This window comes from Peromyscus maniculatus, chromosome X (assembly GCF_049852395.1).
Source record: "Peromyscus maniculatus bairdii isolate BWxNUB_F1_BW_parent chromosome X, HU_Pman_BW_mat_3.1, whole genome shotgun sequence".
NCBI lineage: Eukaryota > Metazoa > Chordata > Mammalia > Rodentia > Cricetidae > Peromyscus > Peromyscus maniculatus.
In genome coordinates, this window is record NC_134875.1 from 79,785,503 (window position 1) to 79,805,467 (window position 19,965).

The following is a 19,965-nucleotide window of genomic DNA, read 5'->3' on the forward strand; positions in this document are numbered from 1 at the left end:
TTTTCCCTTTATAGAAAATATGAAAAAGAAACTGAAACTTCTAAGAAGAGTGTTCTATATTATTCCACCAAAAACAACTAATAATTTTAATACAATCTATTTCTTTCCACTTTTTTTGGTTAATTTTTTTGTTTATTTTGAGATAAGCTCTGCTATGTGGCCAAGCTGACCTTGACTTTGCAATCCTCCTGCCTCAGCCTCCTCCATGTTCATCATCTCTTTCCACTCATAAGAACACCTTGTAGCCAGGTGGTGCTGATGCACACTTTTAATTCCAGCACTTGGGAGGCAAAGGCAGTGAATCTCTTGAGTTCAAGGCCAGCCTAGTCTGCAGAGCAAGTTTCAGGATAGCCAGGGGTACACAGAGAAACCTTGTCTTGAAAAACCAAAACCAAAACAAAGCAAAAAAACACAAGAACATCTTGATTTTTTTGAGACAGGGTCTCATAGAGCCTAGATCTGTTTCAAACTGGCTAACCTTGAATTTCTGATCCTCCTATTTCCACCTTCCAAGTATTAGGATTAAAGATAATGCCATTGTGTCTGGTTGTGTGCTTTGGTGGGGACTGAACCCAGGGATTGGTATGTGCTAGGCAAGTACTTTACCAACTAAGCCACTTCTCCAGCCCTGTCTGTAAAAAAACATTTAAAAAACTGTGTATGTAGGAACAAGACTTGATGGTACTGGCCCATAATTCCATACATTCAGGAGTGTGAGGTAGGATGGATCACAAGTTCAAGGCCTAACTGCTCTATAAAATGAGATGGAAGCCAGACTGCAAGACTCTGTCTCAAAATAAAACAGTCAAAAGATGACTAGGCATATAACTGTGGTAGAGTACTTGCCTAGCATGTACTAGGCTCTAGATTCAATCCCCAATATCCAAAACAAAACAACAGAAAAAACTGGGCAGGCCTGGGGATCTAGCTCTGTGGTGGGGTGCTTGTCCTACACAGACAAGGTCACCAACAGTACAAAAGGAGTGTGTGTGTGTGTGTGTGTGTGTGTGTCTGTGTCTGTCTGTCTGTCTGTGTCTGTGTGTGTTTGAATCTTTTTTTTTTTTTTTTGGTTTTTCGAGACAGGGTTTCTCTGTGTAGCTTTGCGCCTTTCCTGGAGCTTACTGGCCTCGAACTCACAGAGATCCGCCTGGCTCTGCCTCCCGAGTGCTGGGATTAAAGGCGTGCGCCACCACCGCCCAGCTGAATCTTACACTCACTTTAAAAATTAAACCCTTGGCAGGCAGAAGTAAGATTGATGCAAGTTTGAGGCCACACTGGTGAACATAGCAAGTTCCAGGACAGACAGGAAAAAAAAATTAGGTGGAGAGTGTCAGCACACACCTGTAATTCTAAAACTTGGACCCCTGGAAGCATCTACTTTTTATGCTTTAGAACATTTGCATATTGTTCAGTGTGGTGGTATAATCCCAGCATGCCAGACTGAGACAAGACGATTGCTGCCAGGTTAGGCTAGCAAAACCCTGTCTCAAAAACAAAAAAATATGTACAAGGTGACACACTTGTAATTCAAGCGCTTGGGAGGTGGAAGCAGAAGGAATAAGGAGTTCAAGGCCATCCTTTGCTACATGGTACGTTTGAGGCCACCTCAGATTACATAAGACCCTCCATCAAACAAATATCCACACATTGAAAGATCCCTACAATATAATTTCTAATTAGCATAATCTCTGGAATTTTGTTAAAATATAAAAATCATTCATATTTTTATTTTCATGTGGACCTAATATTTTATTTTCTGTAAAAAGATGAATATATTAGACTAATGATTTGACAGATACTTTTGCCAAGCATGGTGGTGCATACCTGTAATCCCAGTGCTCAGAAAACAGGTGCATCTCTGTGAGTTTGAGGCCAGTTTGGTCTACAAAGCAACTTCCAGGCCATTCACTGCTACATAGTGAGACCCTGTCTCAAAAAATTATAAAAATAAATCCTTCATGTTACAAGAAGAATATATATTAACCATTTAATATATAATATGTCTTGATTTTTTTAATTTTCTAGATTTAATTTTTAAAGTATTTTCATTTATTATTTATTTCTTGTGTGTTTGTGTGTACACATACATGCATGTGAATGTGTGTGAGCGTGCTACAACATGCATGATGAAGTGAAAGGATAACTTGTAGGAATTCATCCTCTCCTGCTATGTGGGTCCTGGGGATCAAATTCAGTTTGTCAGGCTTGGCAGCAAGCACCTTTTTTTTTACTTTTCTTGATGGCCTAATTGTGATTTGTTTTTTGTTTTTAATATTTTAATTTTTTGTTTTTAATACATCCCAGCTGCAGTTTCCCCTCCCTCCATTCCTCCTATTACCTCTCCCACCTCCCCTTTTCCCCCATATCCACTCTCCTCTGTTTCCCTTCAGAAAAGAGCGAGCCTCCCAAGAATATACACCAAACACAGCAAGATACAATAAGAATAGGGCACAAACCCTCATATCAAGGCTGGATGAGACAACTCAGGAGGAGGAAAAAGTCCCAAGAGCAGGCAAAAGAGTCAGACACCCCCATCCCCACTGTAAGGAGTCCCACAAAAGCACCAAGCTAACAAACATAATATATATACAGAGTGCCTAGTTCTGACCCATGCAGGCTCCCTGATTGCCACCTCGGTCTCTGTGAGCCCCTATGATTCCTGTTTAGCTGAAGTCTGTAGGCCGTGCTCTCCTGGTGTCCTTGACTCCTCTGGCTCCTACATTTCTTCCTCCCACTCTTCTTCGGGGTTTCCCTAGCTTGAAGAAGAGGGACCCAGGGGAGATCTCCAATTTGGGCTTACTCTCTGCCTGGTGTTTGGCTGTGGATTTCTGCATCTGCTCCTATCAGCTGCCAGTGGTAGCCTCTTTGATGATGATTGAGCTAGGCACTGATAGGTGAATATATAAGGATATTGTTAGGAATCATTTTATTAATTTTTTTCTAAAATAGATCTCTCAGCTATCCAGCTCTGGTTCCTGGTCATCCAGGCAATAGGCATGGGCTCCATCTCAGGATGTGGACCTCAAATTAGACAAGTCACTGGTTGGCCACTCCCACAAGTTCTGTGCCTCCATTGCCTGAGTACGTCTTGCAGGTGGGATAGATTATAGGTAGAAGGTTTTGTGGCTGGGTTATTGCCCTAGTCCCACCTCTGGAAGCCTTGCCTGGTTACAGGGGATGGCCAGATCAGGCTCTGAATCCTCCATTATTATAAGTCCTCCCTAAGGTCACTCTTATAGAATCCTTTAAGTTTCTCCTGGACTAGATTTACACACACACACACACACACACACACACACACACACACACACACACACACACACCCTCCTGTTCCAGTACTCTCTCTCTCCATCACCACCCCCACACATACACACCTGATCCCTCCTGTTTCCATCACCACCCACTCCCAGTCCACCCGATAATTCTATTTCTCCTCCCCAGAGACATCCATGAGTCCTTCTTTACAGCCCTACTTGTTACTTAGCATTTCTGAGTCTGTAGATTGAAGCATGATTATCATTTACTTAGCAGCTAGCATCCACTTAAAAGTGAGTACATACCATGCTTGTCTTTCAGGGTCTAGATTACCTCACCCAGGTAATTTTTTCTATTTTTTTGTTTTTGTTTTTGTTTTTGTTTTTTTGGTTTTTCGAGACAGGGTTTCTATGTGTAGCTTTGTGCCTTTCCTGGGACTCACTTGGTAGTCCAGGCTGGCCTCGAACTCACAGAGATCCGCCTGGCTCTGCCTCCCGAGTGCTGGGATTAAAGGCGTGCGCCACCACTGCCCGGCTTATTTGTTTTTTGAGACAAGGTTTCTCTATAGCTTTAGCTGTCCTGGAACTTGCTCTATAGACCAGGCTAGCCTCATACTCACAGAGATACTCCTGTCTCTGCCTCCCAAGGTGTGCACTACCACCACCCAGCTGATTTTTTTGTTTCTGTTTTTTTCATTTCCTTGAAAATTTCATGATATTTTTTAACAGCTAAGTAATGCTCCATTGTTTAACTGTACCACATCTAATTCATCTACTCTTCAGTTGAGGAACATCTTGGTTTTTTCCAGTTTCTGGTTATTATAAAGCTACTATGAACATAGTTGAGCAGTTGTCCTTATGGTTGAATGGAGCTTTCTTTGGGTAAGAGTGGTATAGCTGGATCTTGAGGTAGATTGATTCCCAATTTTCTGAGAAAACCGCCATAATGATTTCCATAGTAGCTGTACAAGTTTGTATTCCCACCAGCAATGGAGGAATGTTCCCCTTGCTCCACATCCTTGGCCAGGATGAGCAGTTACTTGTGTTTGATCTAAGCAATTCTGACAGGTGTAAGATGGGATCTCAAAGTATTTTTAATTTGCATTTCCCTGCCTGATGGCTAAGGATGTTGAGTATTATTTTATTTCTCAGCTATTTTCTTTTCCTCTATTGAGAATTCTGTTTAGATCTGTACCCCATTTTAAAAATTGAATTATTTCTTTTCTTGATACCTAGTTTCTTGAGTTCTTTATGTTATTCTGGATATTATCCTCTACCTTATATGGCATTGGTGAAAATATTTTCCCATTCTATAGGCTACTGATTTGGCCCCTTGATGGTGTCCTTTGCCTTACAAATATTTTCAGTTTCATGGAAGTCCCATTTACTAATTGTTAATGTCAGTGCCTGTGCTGTTAGTGTTCTGTTCAGGAAGTTGTCTCCTGTGTCTGTGTGTTCAAGGCTGTTCCCCACTTTCTCTTCTGTCAGGTTCAGTGTGTCTGGTTTTATGTTGAGGTCTTTGATCCACTTGGACTTGAGTTTTGTGAAGGGTGATAAATATGGATCTATTTGCATTATCTACATGCAGACATTCAGTTTGACCAGCACCATTTGTTGAAGATGCTTTCTTTTTCTCCATTGTATAATTTTGGTTCCTTTATCAAAAATGAGGTATCTATAGGTGTATGGGTTTATGTCTGGATCTTTAATTCAATTCCATTGATCAGTATGTCTGTTTTTCTGCCAATACCACATGGTTGTTTTGTTGTTGTTGTTGTTTTTTACTACAGTTCTGTAGTAGAGTTTGAGATCAGGGATGGTGATACCTCCAGCAGTTCTTTTATTGTTCAAGATTGCTTTTAATCTATCCTGGGCTTTTTGGTTGTTTTTGGTAGGTTAGCTATTTTTACTATGTTGATCCTACTGATCCATGAACATGAGAGGTCTTTCCATCTTCTTGATATCTTCTTCTATTTCTTTCTTCAAAGACTTGAAGTTTTTGTTTTGGTTTGGGATTTTGTTTGTTTGTTTTTTGTGGGGGAGTTCAAGACAGGGTTTCTCTGTCTAATAGATCCCTGGCTGTCCTGGAACTTGTTTGTAGACCAAGCTGGCTTTGAGCTCACAGAGATCCCCCTGCCTCTGCCTCCTGAGTGCTGGGATTAAAGTCATGTGCCACCACACCTGGCTAGACTTGAGGTTTTCATTTTGCAGGTCTTTTGCTTGCTCTGCTACTCCAAGCATATTTTATATTATTTGTGGTTATTGTGAAGGGAGTTGTCTCCCTGATTTCTTTCTCAGTTCATTTGTATACAGGAGGGCACCGATTTTTTTGGAGTTAATCTTATATCCAGCCACTTTACTGAAAGTATTTCTGAGCTGTAGGAGTTCCCTGGCAGAATTTTTGGGGTCACTTATGTGTACTATCATGTCATCTGGAAATAGCAATACTTTGACTCCATCCTTTCCAATTTGTATCCCCTTGATCTCCTTTAGTTGTCTTATTATTGCTCTAGCTAGAACTTCAAGTACTATATTGAATAGATAGGGAAAGAGTGGACAACCTTGTCTTGTTCCTGATTTTAGTGGAATTGCTTTGAGTTTCTCTCCATTTAATTTGATATTGGCTATAGACTTGCTGTAAATTGCTTTTATCATGTTTAGGTGTACATGGATGAATCTCTCCTGCCCACTATTCCCAAATATCCAGCAACTACTTCCCAAATAATTGACTTGGAGGCTTAATGTAAATTATAAATGCCCAGCCAATAGCTTAGGCTTGTTACTAGCTAACTCTTACACTTACATTAACTCATAATTCTTATCTATGTTTAGCCATGTGGCTTGGTATCTTTTCTCAGTATGACATTTTCATCTTGTTTCTCTGCATTTGCTGGCAACTCTCTGACTCTGCCCTTCCTCTTCCCAGAATTCTGGCTCTCCTGCCTAACTTTATCCTGTTCAGCTATTGGCCAGTCAGTTTGTTTATTAAACCAATCACAGTGACATATCTTCACAGTGTACAAAGGGATTATTCCACAATATTTAGGTATGTTCCTTGTATCCCTAATCTCTTCAAAACTTATGAAGGGGTGTTGGATTTTTTAAGGCTTTTTCACCATCTAATGAGAAGAAAATGTGGGGTTATTTTCTTTCAATTTGTTTATGTGGTGGATTACTTTGATAGATTTTTGTATGTTGAACCATCCCTGCATCTCTGGGATGAAGCCCACTTGATCATGGTGGGTGATCTTTTTGATGTGTTCTTCAGTTTGGTTTGCAGGTATTTTATTGATTAATTTTGCATCAATGTTTATAAGGGAAATTGGACTGTAATTCTCTTTTTTTGTTGAGTCTTTCTGTGGTTTGAGTATTAGGGTGACTGTGGCCTCATAAAATGAATTGGGCAATGATCCTATTTCTCTTTTGTGGAATAATTTGAGGAATATTGGTATTAGCTCTTCTTTGAAAGTCTGGTAGAATTCTGCCCTAAAACCATCTGGCCCTGGACTTTTTTAGGTTGGGAGATGTGTAATGACTGCTTCTATTTCAGTAGGGTTTATAGGTCTTTTTAAATTGTTCATCTGATCTTGATTTAACTTTGTAAGTGCTACCGATTGAGAAAATTATCCATTTCTTTTAGATTTTCCAATATGGTGGAGTACCAGGTTTTTTTTTTTTTTTTTTTTTTGGTTTGGTTTGGTTTGGTTTGCTTGGTTTGGTTTTTCAAGACAGGGTTTCACTGTGTTGGCCTTGATGTCCTTGAACTTGATCTGTAGACTAGTCTGTTCTGGAATTCACAGAAATCCACCTGCCTCTGCTTCCTGGATGCTGGGATTAAAAGCATATGCCACCACCACCCCACCCCAGCTTTTTCTTTCCTTTTTTTTTTTTTGGTGGAGGCGGTGTATAGTTTTTTTAAAGTATGTCCTTGAGCTGAAGAGGTGGCTCAGAGGTTAAGAGCACTGGCTGCTCTTCCTGAGGACCAGAGTTCAATTCCCAGCAACCACATGGTGGCTCACAACCATCTATAATGAGATCTGGTGCCCTCTTCTAGCGAGTGTATACATAATAAATAAATAAATAAATAATAAGTAAATAAATAAATAATAAATAAACAAACAAACAAATAAATTCTAGCGAGTGTATACATAATTAATAAATAAATAAACGAATGAATGAATGATTAAATAAATACATAAATAAATAAAAATATATTAAAAAATAAAGTACGTCCTTATGATTCTCTGGATTTCCTCTGTGTCTGTTGTTATGTCCCCCTTGTCATTTCTGATTTTATTTAGATATTTTCTCTCTGCCTTTTCGTTAGTTTGGATAAGAATTTGTCTATCTTGTTGATTTTCTCAAAGAACTGAATCTTGGTTTCATTAATTCTTTGTATTGTTCTCTTTATTTCTATTCATGGATTTCAGCCCTCAGTTTGATTTTTTTTTTTCCTGCAGTCTGCCTCTCGGGTATGCTTGCTTCTTTTTATTCTGGAGCTTTCAGGCTTGCTGTCAAGTTGCTAGTATGAGATCTCTCTGGTTTCTTTATGTAGGCATTTGGTGCTGTGAACTTTCTCCTTAGCACCGCTTTCCTTGTATCCCATAAGTTTGGGTATGTTGTGTGTTTATTTTCATTGAATTGTAGGTGCACCACTGCCTGGCATCTTTTTTTTTTTTTAAGATAGTCCCACTATATAGACCTGACTAGCTTGGAATTTGCTATGTAAAAAGAGCATGCTTGCATCTGAACTCCCCATGTAGATCAAGGTGGCCTTGAACTGCTGGTTCTATACTTTATCTCCTGAGTATTGAATTACTTGTGTGCTCCACCACACAGGCTTTTCTTTAAGATTTATTTTTAAGGGTTGCAGATTTATCTCAGTAGTAGAGCGCTTGCCTAGCAAACGCAAGGCCCTGGGTTCGGTCCTCAGCTCCAGTAAAAAAAAGATTTATTTTTATAATGCTTAATTATATGTCTGTCTGTGTTTGTGTATGGGTATGCGCATGTGAGTATAGGTGCCCTTGGAGGCCAGAGGTGTTGGATCCCTCCTGGAATTGGGGATTACAGGTGATTGTGAACTACATGATAGGAGTGCTTGGAGGTAAATTCATGTCCTCTGCAAGAGCAGTCCATACTGCTGACTGCTGAGCCATCTCTCCAGCTCAGTGCTTGACCTTTTTTGTCTTTTGGAGATGATCTCACATAGGCCAAGCTGATCTCACATTTAGCTAGTCTTGAACACCTGATATTCATACCTCCTCTGCCCAAGTGGTGGGATTACAGACATAAGACAATAGTTTAACATTAAATTATTGAAGGCTGTCATGCTTTTATTTAATTAATTTGTCTTTTTTATCTCTCAAGACAGGGTCTTGCTATGCAGCCCTGGTTAGCCTGGAACTTGCTTTATAGACTGACCTGGCCTTATATCCTGCTGCCTCTGCTTCTGCCTCATGAATCCTGGGATTATGCGCATGTACCACCATGTCTAGCGAGTGTGATATATTTAAAGAAATGTATTGTTTCATTTGATTAAATTGCACAGGTACATTAATAGACTATTGCAATGTAGTGGAGTAAGCTTACGAGCAATGCAAACTCTGCAAGATTAAAAAGATGTGAGCTGGGCATAGTGGCAGATGCCTTTAATCCCAGCACTTGGGAAGCAGAGGCAGGCGGATCTCTCTGAGTTTGAGACCAGCCTGGGCTACATGGTGAGTCCCAGAACAGCCAGAGCTACCCAATGAAACCCTGTCTGGGGCGGGAGGTGGGGCGGGGATGAGAGTGACTCTCAGAGAAGCCCATACCTTTGCTCTGTGATGTGCCTTTCTTCCAGGGCACCTCTCTTCCTCCTAACCTTGTCTTCAGAATCCATAGTAAATGATAAACCCTATCGCTTGTAATAGAGCTTAAATCTATTGGAAAGCTGTTTCTTAGTACAATTTCCTCTTTGGAAGTATGAAGCCTACACTGTGCTGGTGATTTAGTAGGTTCAACCTGATGAATTTTACTCTTTTTTTTTCTCACAGTGATGTGTGTGGCTGGAATTGGACTTGTTGTGTTATTCTTCAGTTGGATGCTCTCTATCTTTCGATCAAAATACCATGGCTATCCATACAGGTATATTCTTATTTTACCTATACTTAAAATACTTAGAATTAGTATTATATTGCTTTATAATATTTTGGGTTTTTTTGTTTTGTTTTTCTTTCTTTTTTTTTTCAAGACAGGGTTTCTCTGTGTAGCAGCCTTGGCTGTCCTGGAGCTCACTCTGTACACCAGGCTGGCCTTGAACTCACAGGGATCCTCTTGCCTCTGCCTTCGAAGGCAGTAAGTTCCAGGACAGCTAGAGCTATTACACAGAGAAACCCTGTCTTGAAAAACATAATAATAATAATAATAATAATAATAATAATAATAATAATAATATAATAAATTAAAAAAACCTTACAAACAAAACTCCTTATAACCCCACAAAAGAAATCCAAGGGCTGGGACTAAAGGCGTGCACCACTGCACAGCCTGTAATATTTTATCGCTTAGCTTTTTATTCCTTCATATTGAAAAGTCTCTTGACTTCTACTTTTTTTCTGTTTTGTTTTTGTTTTTGTTTGCAACAGGATCTCACCTACCCCAGGCTAGCCTTAAACTCCTGATCCTCTTGTCTCTATCACCCAAGTTCTGGAATTACAGGCATACACTACCATACTCAGCCTTTTGGAGGGGGTCCTTTTATTTAAGAGTGTGTTTTATGTGTTGGTGGTGGTTTTTTGCGTATCCCTCATTGGCTTGTAACTCATTATGTAGACCAGACTGCCTATGAACTTGGTAAGAGTGCTTCTGCATCCCAAGGGCTGGTACTAGGGGCATGTACCTCCCCTGGCCTGGTCTGTGTGGTGTTCTCATTCTCTCCCTCTGTCCCTCTGTCCCTCTGTCCCTCTCTCTCTCTCCCTCTCCCCCTCTTCCCCTCCTCTTTGAGATGGGGCCTCCAAATCATAGTGATCTGCCTGTGTTTGCCTCCCAGTGCTGGGCTTAAAGGTTGTATATCACCATGCCCAGCTGTTTGGTGATTTCTTTGTGGGGGTTATAAGGAGTTTTGTTTGTAATGTTTTTTTTTATTTTTTATTTTATTTTATTTTTTGGGTTTTTCGAGACAGGTTTCTCTGTGTAATAGCTCTAGCTGTCCTGGAACTTACTTTGTAGACCAGGCTGGCCTCAAACTCATAGAGATCCAACTACCTTTGTCTCCCAAGTGCTGGATCAAAGGTGTGTGTCACTGTCACCTAGTTTTGTTTGTGAGTTTTAAAAAAATATTTTATTTTTTTATTTGTATGTGAGAGAGAATATATATACTACATGTGTGCAGAGGCCAGAAGAGGACATCATTTCCCCTGGAGCTGGGGTTAGAGTTATAAGACGCTCTGTGTGGGTACTAGAAACTGAACTCAGGTCCTCTAGAAGAGCAGCAAGCACTCTTAATCACTGAGCCATCTCTCTAAATCCTTGGTATTTTGTTTATTTGTTTTGTTTTGTGTGTCCGTGTGTGTTTTAAGAAGTGGTGTCATGTTTTCTGGAGCTGGAGTCATAGGTCCTTCCCAACACCCATGTTATGTCAGGTGGCTCACAGCCATCTGTAACTCCAACTCCAGGGTTCCCAATGCCTCTAGCCGCTGAGGGCACTTGCACTCATGCACACATACTCACATGCAGACACATACATAACACATAATTAAAATTAATAAAATAAATCTTTAAAAAAATCAGAAAAGGAAACAGCTACATAGTTTGAAATGTTCATAGAGATCGCTGTTGCTAGGGGAGGAAATTGTTATATTTTAGGTTCTTGGTTTTGCTGTTATAGGGAACTGAAATGGTGGCTGGACTGTGGTAGTTCTATAATCTGAGTATTAGTTAACATAATTTTAATTTTTTAAAGATTTATTTCTATCTGTATGAGTATTTTACCTGCATGTATATATGTGTGTGTAGCACATGCAGGCCTGGTGCCCACAGAGGTCAGTGAAGGGTTTTAGGTCCCCTGGAACTGGAGTTACCAGAAGTTGTGAGTTGCCATGTGGGTGCTGGGATTGAACCTGAGTCTTCTGCAAAAGCTGTAAGTGCTTTTAACTGCTGAGCCACCACTTCAGCTTCTATAATTTCTGTTTTAATACATCATCCTATGGTATACCACTATGAATACTGAGCCAGGTATGGTTATTACAAACCTATAATGCCAGCACTCAGAGGCAGAGGCAGGATCACATCTGGATTAACTTTGGCTATATAATCAGTTTGGACTATCTGAGACACTGTCTCAAAAAAAAAAAAAAAAGAAGACTACTGGGTCTTTCAGTGTTTCTCTTTTTGTTATTGATACTCATGTCATGGTACGTATATTAAAATCAACATACTATGTATTTATAAGAAGTTTTCTATCAGAGACTAATATATTGTTATATATTTTGTTTCAGCTTTCTGATGAGTTAAAGAGGATTACAGAGACACATAAACTGTGTGGTAATAATGGAAACTGAAAAATAAGAAATATGTGGTGTTTGAAGAAGAATGCAACTCGTGTATTTTGTATTACCTCTTTTTTGTCAAGTGATTTAAATAGTTAATCATTTAACCAAAGATGTGTAGTGCCTTAACAAGCAATTATAAGATCATGAAGTATTTGGAATTATTTTCCTCTTAACTTTCCCTTCCCTATGAACTTAAGAAACATTTGATTTTTGTAGAATTAAGTACTTTATAAAAATTTAAAACTACTACTTCATTTTACTTAGAGCAAAACTTGAAACTACTTTAGTTAACTTTTGGTCATCTGATTTGATCTTCTCCGAGGTTGGGGATGGAAGGATCTGAGCAGGAATTTCCACCTCTGCCTATTACAAACAACTGCATCTGGAAGGCATCATTAGTTTTCTTCTGGGCAGGTGTATGAGATTTACATCTTTCCTTTTGGGCCAAGGTATCATATGCACTATGTGAACTTCTGAAAATGGACCATGTAGCCTTTGGAAAGTTAAATCTGTCTTCTTCTTCCTGTATCTTTCCTACTGAAATCAGAGCTACATATGCCTTTTTTATACATTAAGAAGTACCTCTAACTACAAGCCTATAATTTCTGCATGAATGTGCTATAACTACATTGTACATGGAAAGATTTCTGATTCATTATGTTTCTAGTTTTATTTAAAGGCCCTTCTCTAATAATAATAATTTGTTGCTAAAAATCACTATAACTTATAAGTGGTCTCAAATGTTTGTGTAAGTTAGTTAGACATTGTCGTTGATCTCATTTTTACCTAACAGAAAAATAAGCTGAGTTGTGTTCATGGAAAGGACTTTCTTAGAAAGAGAAAAGAAAATGATGAAATGTTGATTTGCTGCCTATGGATAGAAATGAAACGTTTTGCCAGGCTTATGGCAGACATAGGCTGATCTTTGTGAGTTTGTGGCCAGCCTGGACTACATAGTGAGACTCTGTCTCAAAAAAAAAAGAAAGACAGAAAGAAAAGAAAAGAGAAATGAAATGTTTTCAACCTGAGGTTGTAGCTCAGTGGTAGAGTGCTCGCCTAGCATGAGTAACACTCTGGGTTCAATCCTCAGTGCCACAAGAAAAAGGAACTATTTCTTAAAACCTGGTCTGTGAATTCTGTTCATTTGTTTGTTTTTAAAAAATGTTCCTTGAAACCTGGGCTCTTTTTTAAATAAGTATTCCTTGAAGCCTGCTCTGGCTTTTGTTTTCTTTTATGTGTTTGTTTTCTAAAAGAGATGTTTCTTGAAACCTGGTCCTTTTTCTTTGTTTTTGCCTTTTTGAGATATAGCACTGGCTGGTCTTGAACTCCCTTATGGAGACCCGACTCACCTCCAGCTCACATTGATCCTCATGTCTCAGCTTCCCGAGTGCTGGATTACAGGTATGCACCACCATTGACCCTGATCTGCTTTGTGCTATCGTTTTAGAGACACAAAGAATCAGGGTGTGCACGTGTCTCAGCTCTTAGCTGCCCTGGTGGCTGAACTGGGATCCCTGCAGTCCAAGAATTTGAGACACAGTCTAGCATCATATCAACACCCCATTTCAAAAATATGCCAATAATAAAATTGTGAAGGGATTGTGTTTGAATTTTGTCTTTTTTTCTGATAGCAGAAATAACCATATAAGCTAACTAAATTTCCATGAGGAATATTTAAGTCATGGTTATAATATGTCTAACTCTGGCCTCTACCAGAGTTGTGAAGAATAATTGGAAATGCCACTGTTATGAACATGTGGGGTTGGGATATAGCTCAGTGGTGGAGCGCTTGGCTAGCATGTGTGAGACCCTGGTGTGGGTTCAATCCCCAGCACCACAAAAAAATGAGAATTGTAACTGAAAAAATGTAAAGAATATTAGAAACACCGCATTTAAAAGATACAGTGTTGGGTATGTGCTTCCACTGATGCAGTGTTTGCCTACCACCATACGGGAAGCCCGGGGTTCAACCCACTACATCACATAACCCAGATGTGCTGGTGCATGCATGTAATCCCTCAGGAGACAGACAGGGAGATCAGAAGTTCAAGCTCATCCTTGGGTACATAGTGAGTTTAAGGGCAGCCTGAGCTACATGAGACCCTATCCCAAAGACAAAAACAAAAGATACTGTGACTGTTTCCTGCTATCATGTAATAGCCCTCCCTCATCTTATATAATAGAGGTTTGTGGAAAGAAGACATAATTGGCCTAGAAGAAATGTTTTACATGGGGTTTTTTGTTGTCATCGTTACAAATTTGATGAATAAGAGGATACAGTTGACTGTTCCTTATAAATTGAGTGATTCTGCTATTCTTGTACTTGTCTCTGCCAAATGCATTTAGGCTGTGGTTTTCAGGAAACTTGTGTGACACCGCCCTGACTTGTAAGGTTGAACTGGGCAGTACTCCCACTGTGTATCTGTAGCTCCAGGTCATCTTCCATGGTCAGTGTTCTGTCTGTTTTCTCTCTGTTTAAGAGCAAAATTCTTCAGCACGAAGAAAGGCATGCTCTGGCTAAAATCTGTGGAAAGCAGATTTTCTCGCTTAAAATAGTGTTACTTTGGGGGAAATTTTAAATTTAGCTTTTATCTGAAGTGCCTTAAGTAGATTCTTAATTTACTTTTCTAGTACTGGTTTAAATATAATTCATTACATATTTTTAATATACTGTTCAAAAGTGATACATTATTATGGCAAAGATAAGCAAATGTCTGGCTTACTGCTTCCTATCAATAAACTTTTACAATCTAAATTACAGGTGTTTGATTCTCTGTTGTAGTCATTTCTGTTACTGTTAGACAATACTCTGACTAGGGCGCCTAAGGGAGAAAGGGTTCATTTTGGCTCCCACTTCCAGGGGAGTATATTATTGAGAAGACATGGCAACTGGAGCATGAAGCCCACAGGCAGTCTGGAAGCAGGAGGAGAGCCAGGCTATATAACCCCTAATGATGACCTCTAGCAAGACTACCTTTTAAAACTTCCACAGCCTCCAGGTGGTGGTGGCGGCGGCGCACATCTTTAATCCCAACACTTGGGAGGCAGAGGAAGGCACATCTCTGTGAGTTCGAGGCCACCCTGGGCTACAGAGTGAGTTCCAGGACAGGCTCCAAAGCTACACAGAGAAACCCTGTCTCAAAATACTAAAAAAAAGCTTCCACAGCCTCATACTACCACTGGCTAGAGACCAAATAAATGAGCCTATGAAGGCATTTCCCACTCAAACCATGGCACCTCTCTATAGAGGGGTCAATTTGAAATAGCAAAAGGGGATTCTTAAACTGGTGGTGGTGGTGGCGGCGGCGGCGGCGGCGGCGGCGCCGCATGCCTTTAATCCCAGCACTTGGGAGGTAGAGGCAGGTGGATCTCTGTGAGTCTGAGGCCAGCCTGGACTACAAAGTGAGTTCCAGGACAGCCAGGGCTACACAGAGAAACCCTGTCTCAAAAGGGTGTGTGTGTGTGTCGGGGTGGATTCTTAATTAGAATATTCCATCTTAAATATATAATTAAATTTGCCTAAAATTCTTAACTGTCCTAGAACAGTGCGTTTCACAGAACAGTTTCTTTAATTACCTCTAGATTAAGATACTCTCTTCTGCTAGGTGTGATGACACATGCCTTTAATCCCAGCACTGGGAGATGGAGGCAGGCAGATCTCTGTGAGTTGGTCTACATAAGAGTTCAGGCTAACCAAGTCTCAACCCCTGCCTAAAAAAAAGAGATATACATCTCCTAGAACTCAGCACAGAGGCACAGGCCTGTAATCAAAGCGTTGGGAGATTGGGGCAGAGGATAAATTCACAACATCTCATAAAAGTGCACATTTTTGTAGTCATGGTAGCACATACCTTTAATCCAAGGACTCAAGAGACAGAGGCAGGTGGATATCTGAGTTTAAGGCCATCCTGGTCTACAGAGTGAGTTCCAGGAGAGCCAGGGCTACATAGTGAAGTACTGTGTCAAAAGAGAAGGTACTAATTTAAGATAGTATTGAAAGCCAAAGCCAGAAAGACATTAGGTATGCTTAAATTAGTGCCTTCATTTGCTCTGCAGAAGAAAACCTGCCCTAGAAAAATGAAGCAATTTACTGAAGGTTATGCCAAGGAAATGCTTAGAGATTTCCCATTTTGCTGAATATACCCTATGGATTATATTTCACTTGCAGATGCAAATTGCTCTCTGGAGACCATAGTCCACCTTGATTGCTTCCCTGACATCCAGATTTCTGGAAGAAGGCCTAATGAAAAAGGCATTTCTCTAGAGAGCCTGGATCATGCAGATGCCCTAAAGGAGGGAGTTTTGATTGACACTCTTTTGTCTGTAAAAGTAGAATGTAGGTGAGGAGACAGACTTTTGCCAGAAAAGGAAGCCAGAGAAGTAATAACCTAGAGATGCTTCTGGACGTTGTGCAGAAGTGTCCCTTAAACCTGGCGTTCTCTTTTTGCTTCATGAAACTGAAGAGGTAAAATGCCAGTGTACATTAGCATAACCCCTGTAATCCTAGCACTTGGAAGGCTGAGAGAAGCTGGAGAGTGAGGAGTTCAAGGTTAGCCTCTGCTGCATAGTTTGCTCCCAGCCATCTGTAACTCCATTTCCACAGGATCCAGGGTCCTTCTGTGGCCAAGACAAAAACTAATCTTAGAAATGGTAAGATATTTGGGAGAAATTAAATACCAAGGAAATGAAATTGCCAATCAATAAGTGGGCAAATAACTGAATAGACAGTTTTTTTTTTAAAAAAAAAAAAAAAAAAAGCACAAATGGCCAATAACTATTTTTAAAGGTGTTCAATTCAGGGCTAGAGAGACAACTCATAAAGAAAAGCATTTGGGTTTAGAGAGAGAGCTCAGTGGTTAAGAGCACTGGCTGCTCTTCCAGAGGACCCAGGTTCAATTCCCAACACCTACATGGCAGTTCACATTTGTCTCTAACTCCAATTCCGGGGGATCCAACTCCCTCACACAGACATACAAGCAGGCAAAATACCAATGTACATAAAATAAAAATAATTTAAAAAATGTAGTCTACCAAGTTGATCACAGTCCTCAGGGGAGGACTTGTCCTGGAGGAGGTGGGAATGGAGGGTGGGCTGGGGGTAAGGGGAGGGCGTGGGAGGGGGGAGAATAGGGGAACCCATGGCTGATATGTAGAACTGAATGGTATTGTAAAATAAAAAATATATATCACAAAAAAATGTATTCAATTCAATATTTCTAGCCATCAGTGAAATGCAAATTAAAACTACTTTGATAAAGTACCTCACCCTAGTCAAAATGACTGTCATCAATAAATCTAACAATAAATGTTGGAGAAGATGTGGAGAACCTTATTCACTGTTGGTGGGTGCTAATTAATACAGCCAATATGGAAATCAGTTTCAAGAGGGCTGGAGAGATGGCACAGGCTGATCTTGCAGAGGTTCCTGAGTTCAATTCCCAGCACCACATGGTGGCTCACAACCATCTGTAATGAGATCTGGTGCCTTCTTCTGGTATGCAGGCAGAACATTATACATAATAAATCTTTTTAAAAAATTAAAAAATACCCTAGCGTGGTGGTACGCGCATTCAATCCCAGCATTCAGGAGGCAGAGGCAAATGGATCTCTGAATTTAAGGCCAGCCTGATCTACAAATCAATTTCCAGCTCAGCGAGAGTACACAGTTTGACACTGTGTCAAAAATAAATAAAAAACAGAACTACTAAGCCAGGCAGTGATAGCACACAATTTTAATCCCAGAACTCAAGAGGCAGAGGCAGGCAGATATCCATGAGTTTGAGGCCAGCCTGGTCTACAGAGTGAGTTCCAGGAGAGCCAAGGCTACACAGTGAAACCCTGTCTCAAAAAAAGTTAAGTAAATAAATGAAAATAGAACTACGATATGACGGAGCTATTTTGCTTCTGAGCATATACCCAGAGAACTCTGTACTCTACCATAGAAACATTTGTACCCCCGTGTTTGTTGCTGCTTTATTCATTACAGCAAATAATTGAAATCAATCTAGTTGTCCATCAATAGATGAATGGATGTGTGTGTGTGTGTGTGCGTGCGTGCGTGCGTGCGTGTGTGTGTGTGTGTGTGTGTGTGTGTATAATACTTAGCTGTAAAGAAAAATGAAGTTGAAAATTTGCAGGAAAATGGATGGATTTTGAATCTATAATGTTAAACAAGGTCACACAATCTCAATATGAAAAAAACCACGTGTTCTCTCTCATAGGTAGAATCGAGGCAATATTACATGTCCATGTGTAAACAAATGTGCATGTGAGTACCATCACTGCCAGGAGACCAACTTCCAGCAGTGCAGGGCTCAAAAGGAAACCACGGAGTTGTCATGAACTAAGACTTTTCTATCTGAGAGGGTCAAGGAAAAAGACACTCACACTCTCTGTTGATAGTTTCTTTCAGATCTTTTCTTTATTCTTTTGCATTCTCTATTCTTTATTCACCTGATGATTACCTTCTCTCATTATTGATGTTTCCCTTCTAGTTCCTTCTAATTCTCTCATTCCTGATGTTTTCCTTTCAACTCATTTTAACTCTCATTCTTTATGTTTTCCTTTGTAGCCCATTTTAATTCTGTTTACTTCTATCTCTATTCTTTCCCTTACAGCTTTTTACCCAGCAAAATCTTTCAGGCAAAACAAAAATTACAATATGGTTTCATTTTGTTTCTCAAATGAATGATTACAATGAATACAAATAAAAGATACAGGGCCTGAGGGTTAGTACCAGAAGCAAGACTATTTATTGGCCTATTAGGGTGGAAATTAAAGTAGTTAATAATAGCCATTTTATCTCTATGTCACAGAGTTTTCTTTTGACCCAGCATTTCAGCCTTATCTGAAGAGGGAACATGGGACAACATATTCTCTGTAACTGCTTCGAGCTGGCATTGGGGTGCCATTGTCAGGGCCCCCAAAATGCTGAAAGGCTAGTCAAAGACTGGGCAATGGGGCATTTGTCAGAAGCATGTGGCTGTCTGACCCCGTAGAGACAAGAAAGAATCATGTTGGCTGGGCTGGTCCATGTCAGCTTTTAGCAAGTCTGGAGCTCACAGTCTGAAGCAGTGTAGTCAGCAACTGAAGCTTAGAGGTGACTGCCAGCCAAGTGGAAATCTGTTGAGACAAACTTAAACTAGGAAAAGAAGTTAAAATGTATGAACTTATTTGGTACCCTTAGGTCCATACCCTTAGTAATGGGGAAAAGCAGGAGTCCCAAGACCAGGAGAGAAGAAAAATACCATCCTTAGGAATACTTATCTGGGGTCCTTCCCACCTCTGTGAAGTAGATCTAGATTTTATGACTCTTTTAATCCTCTGAGGCCTACTTACAAATGACATAAAAACTTTAGATACATTAGTATTACCAATCTGTACTGAAATTCATATTGTAGAAAAGCAGGTAATGGATATCTGTAAAGCAGCGAAGTAGACTCATACCTTTGAGTCTGAACAAGAAATAGAGATTTGGGTTAAAAGCTTGTATTTTTTTTTTCTATCCAGAGAGCCAGGTATAAGTTGGATAGAGATTTTTGACCTGATGAGAAGCACTACCAGGTTTATATTTAGATATATTTAGATGATATCTAAAATAAATCTAAAATGTTGAGCTTGTGGCTGAACAGTAAGTAGTCATTGCTTTATCAGCTCATCAGAACTCTATTAAATGTTAAGCTCTAAACTGTTATTTCATAAAACAGGAAAGCAATCTGAAACATTTATCTTAAATTATTTTTTGAGATCCTTAAAGCTTAGAAGCTTTTTTATCCTCAGACCTTTTTTAGACTGATATCTGAACCTTTATGACTTATTTAAACTTTTATATCTTAGAACATTTTTAAAAAATGAACTAACAAGCTGGCTATAGCCTTGCAGAAGGATCTGGTTGTCTGATGCTGCCAAGCTGACAAAGTTATAGCTAATGTAGCTGTCAGTACTACCAGAGATTTGAGAAGGATAAACTATATCTGAGTGCAGACCAAGTAGCTTTCAACTCTATAAATGATAAGGACCAGTCCATACCCAGGTTTCCATATCGTTGGAGGTATCAGTCAGAACAGCATCAATCTTCTTCCGCCATCAGGCCCATAAGGTAGAGTATCTTTCCTGTGAAATAGGGACATGGAGGACTGATCTTGATTTGTCCAGGCAAAAGGGTGCAATCAATTCCAGTGTCC

General features: G+C 39.8%; 1 protein-coding gene and 1 long non-coding RNA gene across 3 annotated transcripts in view; one reads left to right on the forward strand and one right to left on the reverse strand.

Annotated features, from left to right (window-relative positions):
* Magt1 (magnesium transporter 1) overlaps positions 1-14,537 on the forward strand; it is a 44,544-nt gene extending 30,007 nt beyond the window's left edge. Inside the window, exons 9-10 of the mRNA XM_006992605.4 lie at positions 9,287-9,377; positions 11,729-14,537. Coding sequence (XP_006992667.1) covers positions 9,287-9,377; positions 11,729-11,744 — 107 coding nt within the window. The 3' untranslated portion in view covers positions 11,745-14,537. The remainder of the gene's footprint in view (positions 1-9,286; positions 9,378-11,728) is intronic.
* The window catches only part of LOC121825841 (uncharacterized), a 31,951-nt gene that overhangs the window by 2,542 nt on the left and 9,444 nt on the right, over positions 1-19,965 (reverse strand). Inside the window, exons 2-3 of one of the 2 annotated variants that reach the window (XR_006068185.2) lie at positions 19,811-19,894; positions 16,980-18,904 (exon numbers count right to left, since the gene is read on the reverse strand). This is a non-coding gene — a long non-coding RNA (uncharacterized LOC121825841). Of the gene's footprint in view, positions 1-16,979; positions 18,905-19,810; positions 19,895-19,965 lie in introns of those variants that run through there. The other variant, XR_013048062.1, reaches the window with a different exon arrangement.